Here is a 22,838-nt window from a genome sequence, read left to right as displayed (position 1 = left end):
TGTGAGAGAAGCCGCGAGGGGAGGCCGAGACCGCCGTCGCCGCCCGCCCGCAGGGGTGGTTCCCCCTGTAAGGGGAGGACCGAGCCGGCTTTCCCCTCCCCCAGAGCGGGTTTCCGCCAGAGACAGTCGACATGTCCCTGGGGTTGAGCTCCGGCTAGAGCCGGGGAGGGAGGGCCGCCTGCCCGCGCCGCAGCCCCACCGCCCGCCGGCGGACCTTCAGCCAGCCCCGGCCCGCGGCTCCCGGCTGAATCAGGCATCTCCGACTCCGGACTCGCCACTCCTTCCCTCAGTCGGAGAGCCCAGCGCTGACGCCGGCACCGGCCTGAGGAGCCCGAGCGGGGCAGCACCGCCCCTCACGCCGCCGCCGCCACCGCCTCCTCCTCCTCCTCCTCCTCTTCGCCCTCCCACTCCCACCCCCAGCCAAGGCCTGCTGACCGCGCCGAGCGCCGAGCTGGACTGACCACGGCTGCCCGGAGACGGGAGAGGAAGCAGCCGGCCCGCCCCTGGGTTCGCGCTCTCGCCGCCTCTGAGGAAATTGAATTGAGGCGCCGCGGCTGCGGGAGCTGAAAAGGAAGGAGGAGCCGCCGCGGGACTGAGACGGGGGCAGAGCCGAAGAGACAGACACAGAGAAGGAAACGAGGAGGAGGATGTCTCACCGGGCGACCAGCGCCTGGATCAGCTCGTGACTCTTACAGCGGCGGGCCTCAGACCCCAGCGCAGACTCGGACTTTTGTCTTTGGGGGCCCGTGCTCTGCCCTCCCTGGTTTCCGGCAGGACCCGGTGGAGCCGGCGTGCCTCTCTGCCCTCCAGCCTTCTTCACCATGTCCAAGATGCCGGCCAAAAAGAAGAGCTGCTTCCAGATCACCAGTGTCACCACGGCCCAGGTGGCCACTAGCATCACCGAGGACACTGAGAGCTTGGACGACCCGGACGAGTCACGTACAGAGGACGTCTCTTCCGAGATTTTCGACGTCTCTCGGGCCACGGATTATGGCCCTGAGGAGGTCTGCGAGCGCAGCTCTTCCGAAGAGACGCTTAACAATGTTGGGGATGCGGAGACTCCCGGGACCGTCTCCCCAAACCTCCTTCTGGATGGGCAGCTGGCAGCGGCGGCTGCTGCTCCCGCCAACGGAGGAGGAGTCGTTTCGGCCCGGAGCGTGTCTGGGGCGCTCGCCAGTACCCTGGCGGCGGCCGCCACTTCGGCCCCCGCCTCAGGAGCACCCGGCGGCCCCCCGGTCGCGGGCTCATCCGCCGGGCCAGTGACTGCAGCCCCATCTCAGCCTCCCACCACTTGTAGTTCCCGTTTTCGCGTGATCAAGCTGGACCACGGGAGCGGAGAGCCCTATCGACGCGGCCGATGGACGTGTATGGAATACTATGAGCGGGATTCAGACAGCAGCGTCCTGACTAGATCCGGGGATTGCATTAGACACAGCAATACTTTTGACCAGACTGCGGAGCGGGACAGCGGCCTGGGCGCCACCGGAGGGTCGGTGGTGGTAGTAGTGGCCTCCATGCAGGGGGCGCACGGGCCCGAGTCGGGAACTGACAGCTCCTTGACTGCTGTGTCACAGCTACCCCCGTCGGAGAAAATGAGCCAGCCCACTCCGGCCCAGCCGCAGAGTTTTAGCGTTGGGCAGCCACAGCCACCGCCGCCACCCGTAGGTGGGGCTGTGGCTCAAACCTCGGCTCCGCTGCCGCCGTTCGCTGGAGCCGCGACCGGGCCGTCGCCAATGATGGCAGCCGCGCAGCCCAGCCAGCCCCAGGGAACGGGGCCCGGGGGACAGACTCTGCCGCCGACGAATGTAACCCTGGCACAGCCGGCTATGTCCCTGCCTCCGCAGCCGGGCCCTGCAGTCGGCGCTTCTGCTGCGCAGCAGCCCCAGCAGTTCGCGTATCCTCAGCCTCAGATACTGCCCGGACATTTGCTGCCCGTCCAACCCTCCGGCCAGAGTGAGTACCTGCAGCAGCACGTGGCCGGCCTGCAGCCGCCAAGCCCCGCGCAGCCGTCGTCCACCGGCGCCGCAGCGAGCCCCGCCACGGCGGCTAGCCTTCCCGTGGGCACTGGCCAGAATGTCTCCTCGGTGGGCGCGCAGCTCTTGGGCGCGTCTTCCCAGCCCAGCGAAGCCATGGCCCCCCGGACGGGACCAGCGCAAGGTGGGCAGGCCGCGCCATGTCAGCCGGCTGGAGTGCCCCCGGCTACTGTGGGAGGCGTGGTGCAGCCGTGCATGGGTCCTGCCGGGGCTGGGCAGCCCCAGTCCGTGCCTCCACCGCAGATGGGTGGCAGTGGTCCGCTGTCAGCCGTACCTGGTGGCCCTCACGCCGTGGTGCCCGGAGTTCCAAACGTGCCTGCAGCCGTGCCCGCTCCAAGCGTGCCTAGTGTGTCTACCACTTCTGTTACTATGCCAAATGTACCCGCGCCTCTGGCCCAGTCTCAACAGCTGAGCAGCCATACGCCAGTCAGCAGGAGCAGCAGCATAATCCAGCACGTTGGGCTGCCCTTAGCGCCAGGCACACACAGTGCACCAACAAGTCTACCACAGTCTGACCTAAGCCAGTTTCAGACTCAGACCCAACCTTTAGTCGGGCAAGTCGACGATACTAGAAGAAAATCAGAACCCCTACCTCAACCACCACTTTCTCTCATTGCTGAAAATAAGCCTGTTGTGAAGCCGCCTGTTGCAGATGCCCTGGCAAACCCCCTTCAGTTAACACCTATGAACAGTCTGGCCACCTCTGTATTCAGCATAGCTATTCCTGTTGATGGTGATGAAGACAGGTATGGAAATATCTATTTTAAATATTTGATAGAAATGCTTGGCCAACATTGTAGCTTAGGATGCAACTTTGGGAGATTTGTTGTCAACTGAGGCCCTTAGCATTTTTAAATACAAAATTTAGTGTTTGGTAAAATTGATTTAGATTGCTGATGTCAAAGGGTGTAATGAGCGAATTGGTCATGTCACAGTTGTTTAAAAGCACGAAAATGGGTCAGGATGCAACATTGTTTACTCAAAAAAAGGTGAATTTAAGCTTAATCCTTACCATTTAATGGTGGTAGCTAGTATGTTATGCTCCCATAGATTTGTTCTTTTCTTACATATCAGTCACACTCGAACACTTAAGGCAGAGAGATTTGTCAGTGTGAGTTTTGAGGCTGAGACATAATATTACTTACAAGTTTTCCTTTCTGGAAAACCAGAAGGCCCTCTAGTGAAAGAAAAAAAAAAAATCCATGTGAAGAATCTCCTCCAGTGTATCTGGAAGGGCTGGAGACATAATGGTGAAATGTCAAACCTGGCTTTGAAGATCATACTTAGTTCAGCCTTTTGATTAAAGAAGGTACACCCAGAGACTTCTCTAAGATACTTTTTTGTTGTTGTTAAGCAAAAACTGTACTGGAAAGATGTTCTTACCTTCCATCAGTCTATTTACTACAGGAAAGGGAGGTTGAGATCGATGTGGTGAAAGCTATAGTTCTTGAAATTTAAGAGTAATTTTTTAATAAAAGTGTAAATGTTAATAACTGGCTCCCTGTATTTAGGGATGCTTTTTTAATGGCCTAAATAAGATTTGGTGTATTGCTACACCAATACCACAAGAGCTGATGTTTGGTTATGGTTTAATGAGGATTTTTGTGGTTTTGAGGAAATGTCACATGTAAATTTGACATATATATTGCAAATTTTTAAAAGCCGACTCGTTGCAATGTTTTAAAATTATATTTTAAAATTATAGAAAAAGTTTCACGAATTTCACAGACATTTCTTTGCTGGGATTTTTGTTTAGCGAGAGGCTAATTTTAGGTGTTTTTAAAAGATGAAAAGTGGTATTATGGATTTCCAGAATAATTAGTGTGTGGAAGAATACAATGACATGTATGTTAAAGCTTTCTCTTTCCATGGTTTCTTCTGAGTTCCTTCACATTTCTTAACCTCCCATTTCTAATTAGCCTTGTATTTTTGTTATATACTTTTGTTGGTTTGAAAAATACTCACTGAAATTCATTCATCTTCTCTGCTTTTTGTAATTTAAAGTTCATCTTTTTTTGTAGGTGACTTACTTATGGGGAGTCTTTCTTCACTTGAGAACGCTTAGAGAACACCACGTGTCCATAAGTGCGCTCAGCTAGCTAGTCATTGAGAAATTTTGTGTGGATGGGACTACCAAGTAAACTGATTCCACAAGCCACTCAGAAAAATCTGTCTACTTTTTATAGTTGCTCCCATTGTCACACACAGGGACACACCTGTAACACAGATTGAGTTTATTTTTTCACCTTTGGTAATAATCAACAGGCATCTTCTCTTTTCTAGCTGCCACAAGCCATTTTTTTCCTGATAAGTTGGCAAATAACCTTTTCTTTCCTCTGTTCCTGTATACTGCCCTATATCTCTTCAAGAAATGATGACTGGTTTCCTGACGTACCCCGCTTTCTATACACACACACCCCTCCACCCAAGAATGCAGATTACATTTTCTCTCCTCTTCACACCTCTCAGTTCACAGAATACATACTTAGGTTCCTCAGAACTTTAGTATGATGATAGGCATGAAGCAGATAGTTCTGTTGATAGATGGAAATTGAAATGTATTTAGGATATGACATCAAAAATGCATTTATTTTTCCTCTTACTGTGTTAACAGTTGATAATCTGAAGAATCTCGTTTCCAAATTTGTGAATGTTTGAACTACAGATACTACTGTATCAGTGTTCTTATCAATTGCAACAGTTAATTCAGTGCAGGGGTTTTGATGTATGTGCAGTCCTATTTTAAACATGACACTTACCTCCCTCACCCTAATCATTTAAAATCTACATCGCTTACCAAATGTTCATTTCTAATTTTTGTTATAGTCTTTCATTGGTTTTTAACTTGACATGTTAGTTTCCAAGATGTAATCTTACACATTTGACTGTTTTGTCACTGGTCCAACATACCTGGTGAAGGAATAAATCCATTAAGTAGAAATAGTTGGGGTTTTTTTGTTTTGTTTTAATAGAAAGCCTTAGTAAAAAACAGGGCATTTTAAAATTTTGTGTTTGAAATTAAATAACAGTTTTCCAGGCATATGTTTAAATTACTGAGATGAGTACTTTTGAGGAGGCTACTATCTTAACTGAAAATTTTAATTTTAATGTGATTTTGGGTTACCGCCTTAAAATCTGCATACAGTTTTATATGCAGTCATTCAAATTTGAAATAAAACCAACTGGAGTGAGAGGTCTTGAGTAATTACGATTTAAACTTTGCAAGTAGTTTGACAAATTTCAGATCCTAAGGAAATATTTGTAAATAAGATGTATGCTTTTTTTTAAAAAAAAAAAAAAAAAAAAAAAAAAAAGACTTTAGTAAATAGTCTATTTATTTGAGAAAAGGAAGGAAAATGGGAAATTAACAAAAAGATTGAGGTGGTTTAGGTTGATACATTGAAAACTCTATCTTGAGATTTTGATTCCACTATCTAATACAAAGCTCTATATTGGCTTAATTTTGAGATCATTTAGAATTAAAGAACCGGGCCTTGTAGTAATACATCTTAATATTATCACACCTTTAAAAGGCTGATGGTTGTATATGCAGAAGGTTCTCAATTAGCATTGCCTATTGACTCTACATTAATTACCATAAAGTTTATCTTTCTGGCCATTTTCATTAGAAAGGTTTATGGTCAGTTGTTGAGACTTTTCAAATTGATTTTGTGTAAACTGGTGGATGTGATGGTTGAAAATATAATTCTTAAATGTGTAGCTACTTTTATAGTGAACTTTACAAAACTTGTTTGAACTGCATACACACTTAACAGTCTCCTATAAATGAGAGGAGGTGCAAAGTATTACTGGCCCTTTTGGAAAAGGACCACAGTACAGATCACTTTCCATAGATAGCTGACCAGTGTGAACTCTGTAGGCTGCATTCCAGGAACTCTTATGAATGGCTGCAATTGTGAGCTGTCATCTGTGGCCAAAAGACTGTTGAAAACCTGATTCTAAGGATCCTTTGGTGGCAGATATTTCTATGTCTTGTTAATGGTTTTATTTGTGTGGTTTGCTAATGACTGCTGATAAAGTATTATACGTTGTGAAAGTTAAGTGGTGCGTCCTGGTATGTGCCATAAATACACATTTTGTTTGTACATTTATATATATTTTAAACAAAATTCTGATTTTTTTTTTTACTTGAAGTTTAAGTGAGAGGATTAAGTGAATGTATACCAGGAGGCAGAACTGTCTCAATCTTAGACCTCTGTTATATGAAAGTCTCACTGAATTGAAGTCTCTAAAGATGGACATTTCTGTCTTGAATATGTTTCTTGGAAGCTGACATTTATCTGTTAAATTGTGAAGGTAATTTTGCTCTTGTAGGTTTACAGTTGATGTGTGAATTACATACTAGATACTATCTTAGGCCTATCTACATGTTTAAGAGTGTTCTTACTGAGGAGTTAGTAATAAAAATGTAAAATCATATATATGTGATATTATTGTTTAGTATAAAAACTGATATTGATGTATTCATCAGGAGCGCCACATGGATTACTAAAACATACTTTATTCATAAACGTGGCTCGAAGTAAAAGGAAATGACAGTTTTCCAAAAAGGCTTACGATTTTCCGAAGTACCTGAAATTCCTAAACCGTGAGCTATATCTGTAGGAGTGTTGGCCTTTTATATTCACAGTGACACATATTGTATAAAATTTTATGTGAACTAAATCATATAGGCCAAACATTGTTAAATATTTTTAGAAAACATAATGGCTTATATGTGTGTGAATTATACAGATTCCAACTATTTTAGTAACACTTGTTTTTTCTCTTTAGGAGATCACAACCCCTGAACTAAATCACCTTTATGAGAAGTCATTTTATATAGGACTGGTGGTAGGGGTATATATGTTCTCTACTTCCTGAGAATAAATATAATGCCAATTCATTTGTTATTTAAGAATCCTGGGCCAGGGGTGGTGGCTCATGCCTTGTAATCGCAGCACTTTGGGAGACCAAGGTCGGGATTGCTTGATGTTTGAGTTTGAGACCAGCCTAGGCAACATAGCGAGGCCTTGTCTCTACAAAACATTTAAAACTTAGCCAGGTCTGGAGGCCCACACCTATAGTTTTAGCTACTTGGAGAGGCTGAAGCAGGAGGATCACTTGAGCCCAGGAGCTGGAGGCTACAGTGAGCTATGTTATAATATTGCACTGAAGCCTGGGCCACACAGCAAGACCCTGTCTGTAAAAAGAAAAAGAAAAAATAATTCTGATAGCACTAATTTGGAAATAGTGAAATATAGTACTGGATCTGTGAATCTGGTACTTCCCAATTAGGAATGGGAGTCTATCTGTCTCTGCACCAGAAAAGATCAGAAGCAGTTATGAACAAATGGCAGCCCCACCAATCAAGTAGTAAAGAAACCCAAATAAATCTGTTTCCTAGTAGAGGAATAGTAGTTAGGAAAGTATAAAAGGATTCTGACCTTCCTTTCCTAAAATGGCAGGAGTTGGGGGTGGGGAAGTGTAGAATGATAGCAGATTACCAAGGTGGAAGAAAATACAGTGGAATAGCATGAAATATAGTCTCAAAAGAAATAGGAACACTTGTGAATATTGAGGAACGGTGTTCTATTTCCTTTTCTGAAGATTCTGTTTATTTCTTAATTGCATTACTCTTTAAATACTTAAAGTATGAGGAAGGAGAGGCCTTACAAAAGCAGGTCTGTCTGGCTAAACATAGCCTGAATGATATTCCGTAAGTAATTCCTTAATTGGAAAAGCAGATTTTTAGTAAGAAATATTAATCATATTTAAGGGGTATGTGTAGCAAAACTCCTGATATTTAAGTGTATGGTTTTTCTTTATACTAAACCAATGGGCTTGTGATTTGAGGCTACTATTTTCAATGGTATTGTGTGAATTATTGAGTCCACAAAGAATATGTATACCTGAATCATTGGTATAATGTCTTTCCCACAGCAATTCTTGAACGTATCAAATTACTCAATATTTGTTATATTCTTAATCTGGCATTGCTTAGGGCAAAAACTGGGTCTCCCTCATAAAAAGGTAGGAACAGTAGCCAGTTTGCACCATTCGTATACATCGTTCCATGACTTTAATAAGCATACTTTGATGTATACTCTTCAAATTTGGCTTAGTAATATTAAAAGTGTATTGATGGATGGTTTCTTATATGAAAGAAGTATTGCATGAGTTCTGCTCTCTTTTTTTTTTTTTTTTTTTTTTTTTTGAGACGGAGTCTCGCTGTGTCGCCCAGGGTGGAGTGCAGTGGCTGGATCTCAGCTCACTGCAAGCTCCGCCTCCCAGGTTTACGCCATTCTCCTGCCTCAGCCTCCTGAGTAGCTGGGGCTACAGGCGCCCACCACCTCGCCTGGCTAGTTTTTTTGTATTTTTTTAGTAGAGACGGGGTTTCACCGTGTTCGCCAGGATGGTCTCGATCTCCTGACCTCGTGATCCACCCATCTTGGCCTCCCAAAGTGCTGGGATTACAGGCTTGAGCCACCGCACCCGGCGAGTTCTGCTCTTAAATCAGGTGAATTAAATTCATCTAGATTGCTTATCTCAAATTTAAAGCCGCAAATCAGACTTAAATAATTAGTATTTAGTATTTAGTTTGATTTCTTTGTACCCAAGCTAATTTTTGTTTAGGAAGAAAAAGTGCTTCCATCCTTTTAAATTGTACATTTATTTGTGATGTTAAGTGAAAATTCTGCAGATAATTGAGTTAATTTTATTAGTGTTTGCCTGGGACATATACCTATTATTAGGGTAGGCAGGACAAATAAGTAAAGTCTAAATGTTAAATTACTTAAAGCTTCTTTTCCCATAAGCCTTTACTAAAATTTGTCTAAAGAATATTGCCTTGTAGAAGATGGAGTTTGTGATTAATGTGTCAATTATTATAAATAATGATGGCATAGTTTTAAATGTTAGTGTTAGGCTGTTCATCTTCATTATTACAGAAGTATATCATTTAATCTGAATAAAGGATTCCCAAAGCTAAGTGTAAAGCCCACTAGTTTCTAAAATAGAGTTAGTATTTAGTTTTTATCAAGTGGTTTTATATGTTAAAGCAAAACAAATCTTTGCTTGGTATACTGTCTACCTAGTCTTTGAAGACAAAACAAAGGAGGGAGGAGCTGTTTTGATCAAATAAAACCAATAGCATGTTTAATTATGTGTTAAGATATGTGAATGACCATTACAGAGACAGTGGAGTCAGACATACCTGGGCTAAAATCTAACTGCTGTATTTGACCTTGAGCTAGTTGGCGTAGATGCCTTGTTTCCTCTTATGAAAAATGGGGATTGTACCTACCTGGGTGAGTTTTAAAGGATTAAATGATGTATGCAAGTTATTTGAACAGTCTGTAACATAATATATGTGGCAAACGTATGTCACAGAAATGTTAATATTTCAGTGTCCAAACTGTTCTCCCAGATCACCCCTTCACATGCTGTAAATCATACCAAGAATCTTCTATTTTAGTATGAAAGCATAATTGTATGGTATGGTTGTAGTCAGAAAAAAGGAGATGATGTTTTAGTGCAGAGGAGTCATGATGTTGTAAGAAGTATAGGGAATTGTGTTCCAGTCATGGCTCTTCTATCATTTAGCTGGTTTCTTTGGTCAAGTCATTTCACTTGTCTGTTTTTCTTTTTTAAGACTTTGTCAAATTTTAAGATTTCTTCTAGCCTTATGTATATGAGACCATACATTCAGGTGTACTTCATGAGAGAACGGCAAACTTAAACCTTGTCACCCCTTTCCTGCCACTTGACTATTGTGTGGCAATAAATGAAGTTTGCAAATACTCATTAAGTAGGTTGATGGCCCAAGAAAACATTTAAAACAGCATATCAGTCATTCAGCTTTCATGATGCTCTGCGAGTAGTGAGCACTGGAATACAAATATCCTGCCCTCCTAGATCTCAGGCATTTCCATCATCATGAAAATGATGATCAGACGTATACTTTGACATACATTGTAGGTGGTGATGGAGTAATATAAGGTGCTAATGGGAACAATTTGAGACATCAGATCAGGTTGGGATTGGTAGGGTAGTAGACTGACTTCTATTTAAAAATTATTCTCTGCATAGGTATTTATATAGTTCAAAACTCAAAATATATAAAAGAGTAAAATCGAAAGTCTCTCTGCTTTCTCTGTCCTCTAGCCACCCAGTTTGTCCTTAGAAGTACCCATTATTACTTCTACATTCTTTTGAGGCTAACTCTTGAACTAAATCTTAAAATGGTCATTCAGATTAGGTCACTAAGAAAAGAAGGGGATAGTTTTCCAAGCAGAGATAAAAGGTAGTTTGTATAATGATTTGTGAAAGAGTGAGAATCTGTCGTTTGGAAAATGGTATTATTAATTTGACAGGAACCAGAGTGAAGGACTTAAATGTCATGGTAAGAAATTTAGATTTTTATTTATTTATTTATTTATTTATTTTTTTTGAGACGGAGTCTTGCTGTGTCACCCAGGCTGGAGTGCAGTGGCCAGATCTCAGCTGACTGCAAGCTCCGCCTCCCGGGTTCTCGCCATTCTCCTGCCTCAGCCTCCCGTGTAGCTGGGACCACAGGCGCCCGCCACCACGCCCGGCTAATTTTTTTTTTTTTTTTTTTTTTTTAAAGTAGAGACGGGGTTTCACTGTGTTAGCCAGGATGGTCTCGATCTCCTGACCTCGTGATCCGCCTGTCTTGGCCTCCCAAAGTGCTGGGATTACAGGCGTGAGCCACCGCGCCTGGCCAGAAATTTAGATTTTTATAGTAAGTTGCTGTTAAAGGTGTTTATTGAAGCTTTTATTGTTAAAATAATGTATATCTTGAAATGATTTCAGTATCCTTTCAGTGATTATTGCATTTTAAATTATAATCTTATGATAAAGTTGTGTTAAGGGAATACCTTCGGAGTGCTGAGTCCCAAAAATCAGAATTCTTATCTCATGAAATATGCCAAATATTTTGGTACACCTAGCTCTAAGTTTAAGTATTTTGTTTCCCTCAATATTACCTTGATAATGTCAGAACATTTGGTACATGTTGAGATACTCTACCAAAATTTGATTTATAGGCAGCATAATTTGGAAACTAACCCTATATTAAACAAAAAGCAAACTTACTTGTGTCAGGTCCTATGTATATAGACTTTCATTTGATCTTTTCAACAATTTGTAAGAAAGTGATTTCTTCCCTTCCTCCTTTCTTATGGTTTAAGGAAACAAACTCTTAGAATTTGAGTCACCTAGGTATTGGGTGACAAAGCATAGACTCATATTCAGACCTTTAACCCAAAGCCAGTGCTTTTGAATATTCCGAGTTACAAATTTGTTTTATTATTTGGCAGATAGTAAGTTAGGAGGAAGGAAGAGCTACCATAGTCACTGATTTGTTGTGTTGTAACCCTTTACCTAAAGGATATTTTTAATCATTTAAATTCCCCAGATAATAATACTGGAGATGGTGCTTGTTGATCTTCTTCATTTCGTATTTCCTTGGTTTCTATTTAGAGATCTCTGAAGTCATATTTTGGCATAGATAAGAGAAAGAGGTGTTTGTTGAGTGCTCAAGTACCTTATGCTTTAAGCTTTGACAATTTTTGTAGCTTAGTTTTGAGGTATGGAATGTTTGTGTTTTTCTCCCTGTTGTAGTCAGTTACCCTACAAAGTAGTATCTTGCAAAAACGGGTAGACATGCCACATGCTTTGAGTCATTTTCTGATGTAGTATTTTGACTTACTTGGAAATTAATGTGATGGACTATTGAATATGTAAAGTCAGGGAGAAAAGAATATATTTTGTTCAGTGGTGTTGAAGAATGTTTACAAATAGGAAAACAGCATTTTTGTTTAGGCGGCTGAAGTACAGTGTAAACCACATCTCAGTCTTCCTAGAATTGCTTCGTTGTCTCTGTATTTAGAGTGGTAGTTTATATTAATGTCGAATAAATTGTTAGAAAGCTGGTTTCAAATTTTACTTCCTGAGTGGAAGAGAATTTGTGACCACAGCTGCATAAAAAATCAGTATTTCGTTCTAATAAAATATTTAATTTCAGTTGCCTCTTCATGCTTTCAGGTTTCATAGACTGTAACCTTGAAATGATCCCATTAACAGCCTTTTCCTTGGGCTCTTAATCTCCTCAATTTTATGCCATTCCAAAATAGAAGTCTCTCTGATAATCAAGCCCTTCAATCTTTACAAATGGCTCTTTTCCCTTCTACTTTCTTGATCAGTAGTTTCACAGACTTGACTCCTTTAATCTATACCTGTTAATCAGTATTTGGAGACCAATTGTTGCTGTTTGCTACAAATCCCTCAGTTTATGGATAACATCCCAGTTGAAGTATCCCAGAAACAAAATTTCATAGCTTATAAGACTGTCTAAATTTTTACCTTTAAAATCTAGACTGTTTAAAGTTTTATGTAGTATATAGATTGTATAACTATGTACTATAGAAAACCATGTACTGTGGCTTCTTCACTTTGCATATATGTAGAGTGATTATTAATTGTTAGCTTTTTTCTAATATAAAGTGTATTCTAATATGTTCTAAAAACTTTTGATCCATTTATACAGTATTTTATTTCACAGGTTCTTTACACATCCCAGTATTTACTACTAACTACAAATATGTTTGTTTTTCACTTTTACATTTGACTTAAGAGATATTTCACTATTCTGTAAAACTGCTGGAATTTTATAACAAGTCATATGACTTCATTTGGCACCAACTTACCTGGAATATGAATTTGATTCAAATTAAATATTTATATTTCCAAAGTCAGAGGATCTAAAGTTCTTTTAAAGAGGCCAGGTGTGGTGGCTCATGGCTGTAATCCCAGCACTTGGGGAGGCCAAGGCGGGCAGATCACCTGAGGTCAGGAGTTTGAGACCAGCCTGGCCAACATGGTGAAACCCCATCTCTACCAAAAATACCAAAAATTAGCTGAGTGTGGTGGTGGGCACCTGTAATCCCAGCTACTCGGGAGGCTGAGGCGGGAAGACTGTTTGAACCCAGGAGGCAGAGTTTGCAGTACAGCCACGATTGTGCCATTGCACTCCAGCCTGGGTGAGAATAGTGAAACTCTGTCTCCAAAAAATAAATAAATAATAGTTATTTTAAAGACTATCATCCCTATAAATATATTGTGAGTATTCTTTAATGAATTTTGAATTGTAGACTTGAAGAATAACTTCCAAGTGTACTCTTTCTTATTCTTTTGTGTATACTACCTTCCTCTCTGAGTCACTCCATTTAAACTGGAGGTTTCCAAACAGACCTTTGAGGAGAGCAAACTAGTTCCCATATGTTCCTGGGCAAGCCTGTTTTTTTTAAAAACAAAACAAAAAGAAACAACAACCAAAAAAAAAACAAATTGAATGTTCAGTTGGTTCAGTTTTCATTTGATTTGGCAGACTGACTTCTAAGTACGGCGAAAAAAGTGGCCTGACAAATACATCTTAAGAGGATGTAAGCCGTTAAACAAACAGTAGTTAGAAACCTCTTAAGCTTTTCTTGTTATTAGCAGGTCTAATCAGTGTCTTTGATTGCCTTAGACCTAGTTAGGAGAAAAGCGGTGAAGGGGTTAAAAGAATAGAAAGGAGTTGAAGTAGGGCAAGCAATGAGAAATACACGTATTAGTCTCCTAATTAATCAAACAGTTACTTTAGTGATTCTCTGGCATCTTGGAAGTCATTTTTTTTAATTGTACTAATAATTCTGCACAGAGTTTAAGGCTGTTAATAGGACTCCAGAATTGGCATGTTGTATCTAAACCTCATTTTGTAGATTAAAATAATAGCTATTAAGAATTCACTGTATGCCAGGAACTTTACATTTAGACTCAGTTCTTCAGCCATCCTGCAAAGCTAGGTAGTAATGTAACCAGTTAACAGAAAAAGAGACAGACTTAAAGAGGTCAAACTAATGCTGCTGTGTGTTTAGTGTAGTGGTTTAAGAGCATAAACTCTGGAACTAGATTGCCACCTACTAGCTCAGTGATGTAAGCCAAGTTACTTCTATCTGACCCAGTTTTCTCATCTATGAGATGGGAATAGTGGTTCCTACCTCTTAGGGCTATTGTCAAAATGTAGTTAATGAGTGTAAAGCAGTTAAAATAGTGTGTGGTACCTAATAAATACATTCTTAACCACTGCTGTTCTGCTACAAAGTTATATGGCAAAGTTTTTGTTAGCTTCCAGACTTACAGGTTGAAGGTGGGGGAAGACTATAAAAGCGTGCTGAGGAGGAGGGAACAGGTTTGTCAAAAGTTTGGGTCCCCGCGGAACCAGTCCCTAGATAGGAGGTGAATCATACTTACTGGGAGACAGTCCAGAAGAGCCCATCAGTTAAGAGTCTATGGTGATAGCCCTAGGGAATGTTAGAAATGAAAAATAATTACGATAAATAGGCTTTTACCCCTTAAAGTGGTACAGTACCAATGCTAGAATTAGAAAGCTGCCAAACAATTGCAGCACCATTTTTTGCCCTAGACGAGAAAAAAAACACATATAAATAAATGGGTTTTGAAGGTGGAAATGTGTCAAGTCCAACCCAGGAAAGAACTCTTCATTGTTAATTATCAAACCTTTGCTACTTTTAACAGAGCCTAAGAAAAGTTTTTACATTGTGAAGATATAGCTTAACTTACTTTATATGGATACTCTACCTGAGAATAGCCTTGTTAAACTGTTAAACAAGATAGATGTTTATAAAGGCATTTGGTACAGATCAGTGTTGATTAGGCTATGAATTAGTCATATTTATATGCACACACACAAAATTGGATGCTACTTAGTATTTAGTTTCATCTGCATTACCTCTTTATAACTGTGATCCTGAATTATTGTTAAAGTCTGCTGGATTTTGTCCAGTTTTTAATTTCTTTCGAAGTGTTGTTTTAAGCAAACTTACATGGTTTTTAAATCTTTTTATTATTAAAAGTTACGCTGTTTTAGAAATCTAAAATCTTCCATCTTCTTTTGAAAAGTAGTGATTATACTGTACGTTCTCAACCTCATTTCCATTTGATTCTCGGATCTCACAGGAATCCTTCAACTGCTTTCTACCAAGCGTTCCATTTGAACACGTTACAGGAATCAAAGAGCCTCTGGGATAGGTATGAATACTTATACATATGGAATGCATACATGCAAAACTGTATGCATGAATTGCTTTGCACTGTACTGGTTTCTCATCATTAAAACTGATCTTTGTTATTTTATGCGGGGGAAATCACATGGTATCTAGCATGGGACAAAGCAGCAAAATAAACCAAAAGGACAATCTATATTTTATATAGAAAATAAACATACTTTTCTGCATCCTGTGTACTTTAAGTATATCTATATTTCTGAAGGGTTCCTATTGTGTTGAATTTTTGATATGAAATAGTCACTTCCCCAGTGTATTTTAATGCAAATACATATTCTATAAAATAAACTATATTTTAATTTTTGTGCTATTTTATGTTTTCTTTTTTTTTCCTGTAAAAGCCATAGTGATTCAAAGCAAAATGTTATTTCAAATTATGAAATTGGAGGAGGAACAAGACCAAGGTATCAAAGTAATCGTTGTTTAATTTTTGGCAAGAAACTTTAACTTCAAGTTTGTTTGCTAGAATTCACTAGGTCTGCATTACTGATTTGTAAGCCCCTAAAACAGTTCGCTTTCTTACAGAAATGCTATGTAGATTTTACTGTTAACTTTTAAAAATACAGAATGAAGTCTTGGAGTTCTTTTATGGCAAAAGATACTTTGGTTTATCTTTCTGCTTAACACACATTTTAAGTAGTGTATGCTCTGTTCAATCGTTTTGCTGAATATTTATTAGCACTCCATCATTTTGTGTTTAGTTAATAGAAGTTGAGTTCAAACAATGTTTTTAAAATTCACACAAAGCTCGTTAGATTCTTTTAACTCTGCCTGGCAACGCATTTGTGTCTTCTGCCATAGTTTTGGATAACACTCATGAACTCAACTCCATCTCTTTCATTAGAAAAGAGTATTGCTAAGTGCATGTACATGTCATATTAAGACATGATACACATTGCCTAGAAATGCTAAAACAGTCTTAATTCTTCGGCTTGATTTGCTTGTGTGTGTCACTCTAGGGAAATAACAGTTTTTTTTTGATGTTGTGTTCCAGAAATGTTTTTAAATAGTTACTTTTAGAACAGGAAGTTTTAAAATTTGTAGTACCGTGTTTATAAAATAAATTTTTAAATAGTTCTCTAGCCATTTAAATTAATACATAAATGTAAATTGTGAGATGAAATAAACATGAAAGTTTAATCATTCAGATAGTTTTCCAAATGTAGCCAGAATGTGAGTACTTTGGACTATGCTTTATAGTTTCCCTTAGAAAAAGGAAAAATAGTACTCTGTTTAGAAATGTAATAAGAGTAGCTTTCAAAAGTTTGATGATTTATTTCAAATAGCTAACTTTGAGCTGTCATGGTGTCAATATGAATGATATATATTATTTTTATCTGTAGAAAGGTTTGAGCTATATTTTTAATAATTTGAATCTAATATTGAAAGGTTTATTTTGTTTCATAATAAAACAACCATAGAAGGTTGGCTGTACATCATTTGTTGTTACAGCTAAATACTCCTTATCTGTTTTCTTTTTTAGATACCAGAAACTTTTAAGTATCAGAAATGAGACAGGTTGCGTATCTATGGTTTCTCATGGGTTGCAAATACTTATTTTATCTTCTCCTTGGAGCCTGTTGTTCAGAGCCAAAGAAGTTAGTGGATATTTGTAGTGTGTTAATGCCAAAATATAGTAAAATCAAAATATAATGAGATCAGCCATTCTTCACTGTAAATTGGCCTTGTTGGTACTAAGGTGACAAGCCCAACCCAATAGAAACTGGCTAGTGGCTTTCTTTGAACTTTTCAACTAGCTTATTAAATTTTCCATTGAGAGAAGCAATCATGGCTAACTTTGTTAGTTTTAATAATCTACACTTTCAGTTGGTAACTACAGAATTACTGATAGGTGTATCAGCTGATAAAGTATCGTGAGACCGTTTATTCCTTGCAAACGGGTTGAAGATTTGTGTGTGTTAAGCTTTAAAAAATATTAAATATAACTTCTGACCTTGTTTGTTTTGGACATCACCAAATTACATTGTTCATTTTTACTCTTATAAATTCAGGATTTTTTATTTTACTAATTTGTCAAAGAGGTATTTGGCAGGGGTGATTCTACTATTAAAGAGAGACATTGACTGGGCGCAGTGGCTCACGCCTGTAATATCAGCACTTTGGGAGGCTGAGGCAGGTGGATCACCTGAGATCAGAAGTTCGAAACCAGCCTGGTCAACATGGTAAAACCCCATCTCTACTAAAAATACAAAAATTAGCTGGGTACGGTGGCACGTGCCTATAATCCCAGCTACTCAGAAGGCCAAGGCAGGAGAATTACTTAAACCTGGGAAGCGGAGGTTGCAGTGAGCTGAGATTGCGCCATTGCACTCCAGCCTGGGTGACAAGAGCGAAACTCCATCTCAAAAAGAAAAAGAGAGATGTTTGGAGTTTAAGGGACTGCAAGTCCCTAACGTTATCTTCTACATTATCTATTTTGAGGCATAGATTTGTCTCACTATTGCTAGATAACAAATTTTAGGCTCCTATTTATGAATGTTGGAAATCATTTTCAGTAGGGGCAGCTTTTAAGTGCCCATTTTCAGTAAACCTGCCCTAAATAGCTGAATATCCCTAGTTTGATTTTGCATAACTCGAAAGACAAGAATCTCCTTTTTTCCCCAGGAAATCTTTCAATTTAGCAGAATATCTTTTAAAATATAAGTAACTAATGTACCTTTCTCATATTGACTTAAAATTCTCTAATGGCCCCTTTGTTTCCTTCCATATTTAAATTATAATTGGCAAATTAATAGACTTTTCACCAAGCAGCCTGCCTCTGCCTATATTTAGATACTTCTCCTTGCATTTATATCCAGTGCTTTACTCAGTTATTGTACTAAAATTGAAGCCACCCTCAAGCCTTCCTTTCCCTTTTTCTGTAGGTGCCATCATGGTTTCTGTCTTCTCTGTTTGGCATTTGCAGAGTCCTCAGGGAATCAATTAGCTGAAACCATCTTCAAATGTAGGGACAGTAGATACTGATAACTCAAAAATAATCCAACCCTTTCTTCAGTAGCCCAAACTGTTTTTGAGTTGACTTTTTACTAAAATAAATACTATAACTGCCGTAGCTTTCTGGGAGATTATCTTACTATGGAGGAGTTAATTTTTCATGAGATCCTAGCCTATTGGTATTTCAGAATAGTAACTTTAAAATTTGACTTCCTATTTTCTAAACAACAGTTTTCCAAAGTTAATACTTGGCATTGCTTTGTTAAATTGGCAGAATTAGTTTAGAAACCTATCCTGATGATCACTGGGGTGCAGGGAGCAGGTTGTCTTTGGGAGTCCTTTGTTTACAAAAGCTCAGCGTAAGAATTTATAGCAAACAATTTTACCCTCTTCTAAATACCAGGTCACTAAAGTAAAGGAGTACTAAAGGGAAGAAACTTCAGCTAGACTAAAGGAAGAAATTAGGTAGCTTGTAAGGCTTTAACCCTATTGATAAGCATTTGCAGAGCTTTTGTCTTCATTAAGAAATGCATAAATGTTGTTAAAACAAGTGAGAGAACAGTTGCTAGGTGTACATACCCTTGAGTCTGCTTGTCTATCCTTATGATAACATCAGTATTTAGAGAGAAGTTTATAAGGAAAGTAGTTGACATGGGTTATTAACTTAAAATGAAAGTCTAGTAAGTTTATCCTAAATTTTTTCACTAGATAATTGATGATCTCTCAGATTGTTTTCTACAGTGATTATTCACTTACATTTATTACCTCTAATTTTAAAATTATTGGATTAAAAAAAGTCGTCTTATTTCAATAGCCTCAAGTATTTTGTGTAGGGAACGCCTTCCAGTATTTCCTATCATTGTTCTCTATGAGATGTTTTTGAAGCTAGGAATAAATTAGAACTAAGCTGCTTGTATCATAAATACCTTTGGTAACATATGAGACAATTTATTTTGTTTTACTCATCTCTAAGAAGCTTGGCTCCATCATGAACATCCACCAGTACTTGTTATCTCAAATGGTAAAACTCAAGTTGTACAACTTAGCTGATCTAGTTTTTGAATGCTTGGTGATAGGACTTGTTAAATTTTTTTATTGAAGTATAATTTGTATCAGAAAAGTGCACCATTCATAAATACATAGCTCTAATTGAACACACCTGTGTAACCAGCGCCCAGATCAAGACAGAATGTTATAAGCCCCTTTCATTTCCTCTTCGTGCCCCCCATCAGTCACTTCCCCTCCCAATCCTAATTTCTAATGTGTTATGTAGGACCATACAGTATGTGTTTTGTGTCTGACCTCTTTCACCCAGTATTATATTTGAGATTCATCTGTATGGTTCTGCATAGTTGTAGATATGAACTATGTAATTTTAAAGAATCAAGTAAGTTGTTTGTTGGAGATTGGTATTGGTTAGATGTTCTCTCCTAGTGATTATGCGTAAGTATCTTGAGGATATGTACCTGAACCATTTTGTGACCAACCCCAACAGATTCCTTACTAATTTGTGCCTAGTACTTACATAATTTATTATCTGATTATATTTCAACCAATTCCATAAAAGATGTCTAGTAGAGGATAGTCCAGGAAGCTAAAAATTAGTAGAGTATAGCCTTTTAATGATTGTCACCTTTTATTCTTCCTCCCGCCCTCCCTCTTTCCTTCCTTCATTTCTTCCTTTCTTTCTTCTTCCCTTCCTCTCCTTCCTTCCTTTTATTTTACTTTTTAATCTGAAATAATTTTAAAGTTGTAAAAATAGTGCTGAGGGTTCTTGTATGTCCTTTACCTAGCTTCCCTTAATGTTAACATGTTGTACAGCCTTAGTACAATTATCAAAGTTAGGAAGTTAACATTGATAGAATACTGTTAACTACAGATCTTATTTTAATTTTACCAAGTTTTCCACTTTTTTAAGTGTCCTTTTTCTGTTCCAGGATCCAATTCAGGATTCCACATTGTGTTTAGTCATTATGTCTTCCATTTTAATTTGTAACATAGTACTGTTCCTTTATTGAACATAGTAAGTACCAAGTCTGGTCTTATTGGTGTGGAGAGTCAGTTAAGTAAGGTTGCCTCCAAATTTCCACCTTTTCTGCAGTGCTTACTACAGTTGCTATTCTCACAGAACTCTTTCGTACCACGTATATAGTAAGTACCAAGTCTGGTCTTATTGGTGTGGAGAGTCAGTTAAGTAAGGTTTTCATCAGTAGTTTAATCTGTAGTTTTTAAGTGGGGAATGGGACAGGCCCAGGGTAGGGGGGGCAGGTAATCAGTGGTACTTAGAGGATGAAAGCTTTATATATTCATTCTAAAACTCATTTTTGAATCTCTGATTTAGATGGAAACCTCAGGGTGTGGTTATGTTCAGATGACGTTAAATCAAGGAAGTGACAGCCATTGAGGATGACAGCATTTATAAATTTAACTGAAACAAATACAGAAACCAAGAAATTGGAAGAACTTACATGTAAATTCAGGGAGGTTGAAACCTAGGTTGACTAGTTATAGCAAAAAAAAAAAAAAAAATACTTAGATATGTGTGTTAATGGCATTTTGTAGTATTGGTTAGCAAGTGACAGGGCTGCCACAAGAACTAATGTGATTTTAGGTGATATTTCTAGAACTAGAGTAAGAAATTATGGTGACTAATCTGTTGTACTCCGTTTCTACAGAATAGTTGTTCTAAATACAAAACTAACTAGAAAACCAAATTTCTTTATACTCTACTTGCACATCCAGGAGTATTTCAATAGGCAGACCTGAGCAAGCTTACTAAAAGTAAATGGATCCCTTGGGAAATGGTCTTGCCATCACTATCTTCCTGTCTGTTAACCAAGGATGCTGATTTTAAGTGAAATTTAGTTTTAGTTACTTTAAATTGCCTACGCTGGAGTTTTATTTCCCCCACTTTTCTAAATGGAAAAGAAAAGAGGTAAGTACAAGCATTGGAATTGAACTCATTTACTTGTTTTGTCATTATTGGCTGTGATTATCAGTAAACCTTAAAGAGCTGTGTATTTGCTTAAGGAATGGAAGACTAGCAAATTATTCTGCTCTTTTAGGAAAGAATTCCATGTCAGAGGCAGTAAATGTTGGTCTGAATAGAGAAACCAGTGGAGCTTCCCTCAGAAGAAAATGAGTGACAGTAAGCTTATTTGGAAATGAGAATTGCTGTAGATAGTGGTGGTAAATGAAGCCCCACAAATAACTAGGCACCAGTTATCACCATGCTGATCATTTCAGCAGCATCTTAAAAACTAGTGAATTCTTCATACCCAGGTGCCAAGTGGAGGTAGAGTAACTCATGGAGAGAAATAACTACACATTACAGACTGACTGGCAGAATTTAAGGTTAACTTCATTTAGAAATCATGGACTATATATATAAATGGGCATCATCAGTCTAGGTCACAGTCATAGGACCATAGGGAAAACCAGGCCTCCAAGTTTTTAAAAGCCACATGGTTGGTTATGAAATTGATGCTCTCAAAAATACAATTCAAATTCTTGTTGATCTGGAAATAAGAGTAGTATGTAGGAAAGAAATACAATTGTATGTAGAGTGTAGTGAATGTAGGTCATTGGAATTTTAATGAAAGAAGCCACTTAAAACTGTTTGAAAGCTGTGCCTACAATATTCTGAAAAGCTACTTGGGAAGCTCAGTAAAGTATTAGATGCTTGGTCATATTAATAAAGTAGTCTGTTTAACAATACGTGTTTGTCCCAAATTATAGATACTTGCTGTTTAAGGCATTTTTCTGTTACCATCTTAAGTGGTCTTAGATCACCTTTTCCAACCAAAAGACTCTAAAACCTTAAAAATCTCACTTTTTTAGAGTAGCTCTGAATGAATCTAAGGGAAAATATCAGGAACGTTTACAATTCCTTGACTCAGCAAAAGTTTGTTCTCCTATAATTAAATACTAGAAGAAACAGTAAGATTTAGTAACTGCTTTCAATGAGCTTGGTCTTAATATGGAAAATGGTAAAGACATTATCACGTGATTGAAAGTGATAATATATAAAATGTAAGCACTTCATGTCTCAAGTACAGCTGGAGGGATTGGTCAAAGTTTCTTCAAGAGGTGGCTTTTGAGTTGGAAACTGAAAGGTGGGTAGAATTTGGTCACGCAGAATTAAAGAACTGAGGGGAAGGGAACATTCCAGTTAGAGGAAGTACTGTGCACCACTATGAAAGTACTGGGCTTATATGATAAGGATAAAATTAAATTTGGTGGGTGTATAACATATTTGAAGACAGGCGAGGAGAGCAGTTAGATTAGAGACGGTGATTCTAGAAAGGTACTGAAGCCTGAATTAGGCAATGGGGATGAGATAGGAATTACAGGATTTTACAACTGATTGGTCATGATAGGGGAGCAGTCGAACCTGACTCTAAAGTGCCAAACCTAATTGACTGAGGGAATGCTGGTATTGTTAGGAAGTATTAGTGAAAGAATTAGTTTGGGAAGGAGAAAGTAGTGATGAGGTTTTTGGTTTTAGCTGTTTTTTGGATAAGTACATCCAAAAAACTGGCTGGTACAAAGTCGAGGTGAAAATATTTGGGATACAGCTGAGGCTGCAGACTTGCAGCTTGACATAGAAATTAAAGCTAGTTGAGATTTAAGAATGTTTTATTAGAGTTCAAGCTTTAGGAAAGGCCAAGGTTGCCAAGGATTAGAGTAGGGTAAAGGGTCA

General features: G+C 38.9%; 1 protein-coding gene across 3 annotated transcripts in view; it reads left to right on the top strand.

The window, feature by feature from the left end:
• The first annotated feature begins 309 nt into the window (after positions 1 to 309).
• The window catches only part of TSC22D2 (TSC22 domain family member 2), a 51,938-nt gene continuing 29,409 nt past the window's right edge, over positions 310 to 22,838 (top strand). For 2 of the 3 annotated variants that reach the window (XR_500445.3, XM_008008739.3), the window contains exon 1: positions 310 to 2,779. Coding sequence is in view for 2 of the 3 variants with exons in the window: in XM_008008739.3 (XP_008006930.2) it covers positions 822 to 2,779 (1,958 nt within the window). In the remaining variant the exon portion in view is untranslated. Of the gene's footprint in view, positions 2,780 to 15,074; positions 15,147 to 22,838 lie in introns of all 3 variants that reach the window. The other variant, XM_008008738.3, reaches the window with a different exon arrangement.

This window comes from Chlorocebus sabaeus, chromosome 15 (assembly GCF_047675955.1).
Source record: "Chlorocebus sabaeus isolate Y175 chromosome 15, mChlSab1.0.hap1, whole genome shotgun sequence".
Classification (NCBI taxonomy): domain Eukaryota; kingdom Metazoa; phylum Chordata; class Mammalia; order Primates; family Cercopithecidae; genus Chlorocebus; species Chlorocebus sabaeus.
The sequence above is the reverse complement of the archived record's forward strand: the minus strand, read 5'-3'. Positions and strand labels throughout refer to the sequence as shown.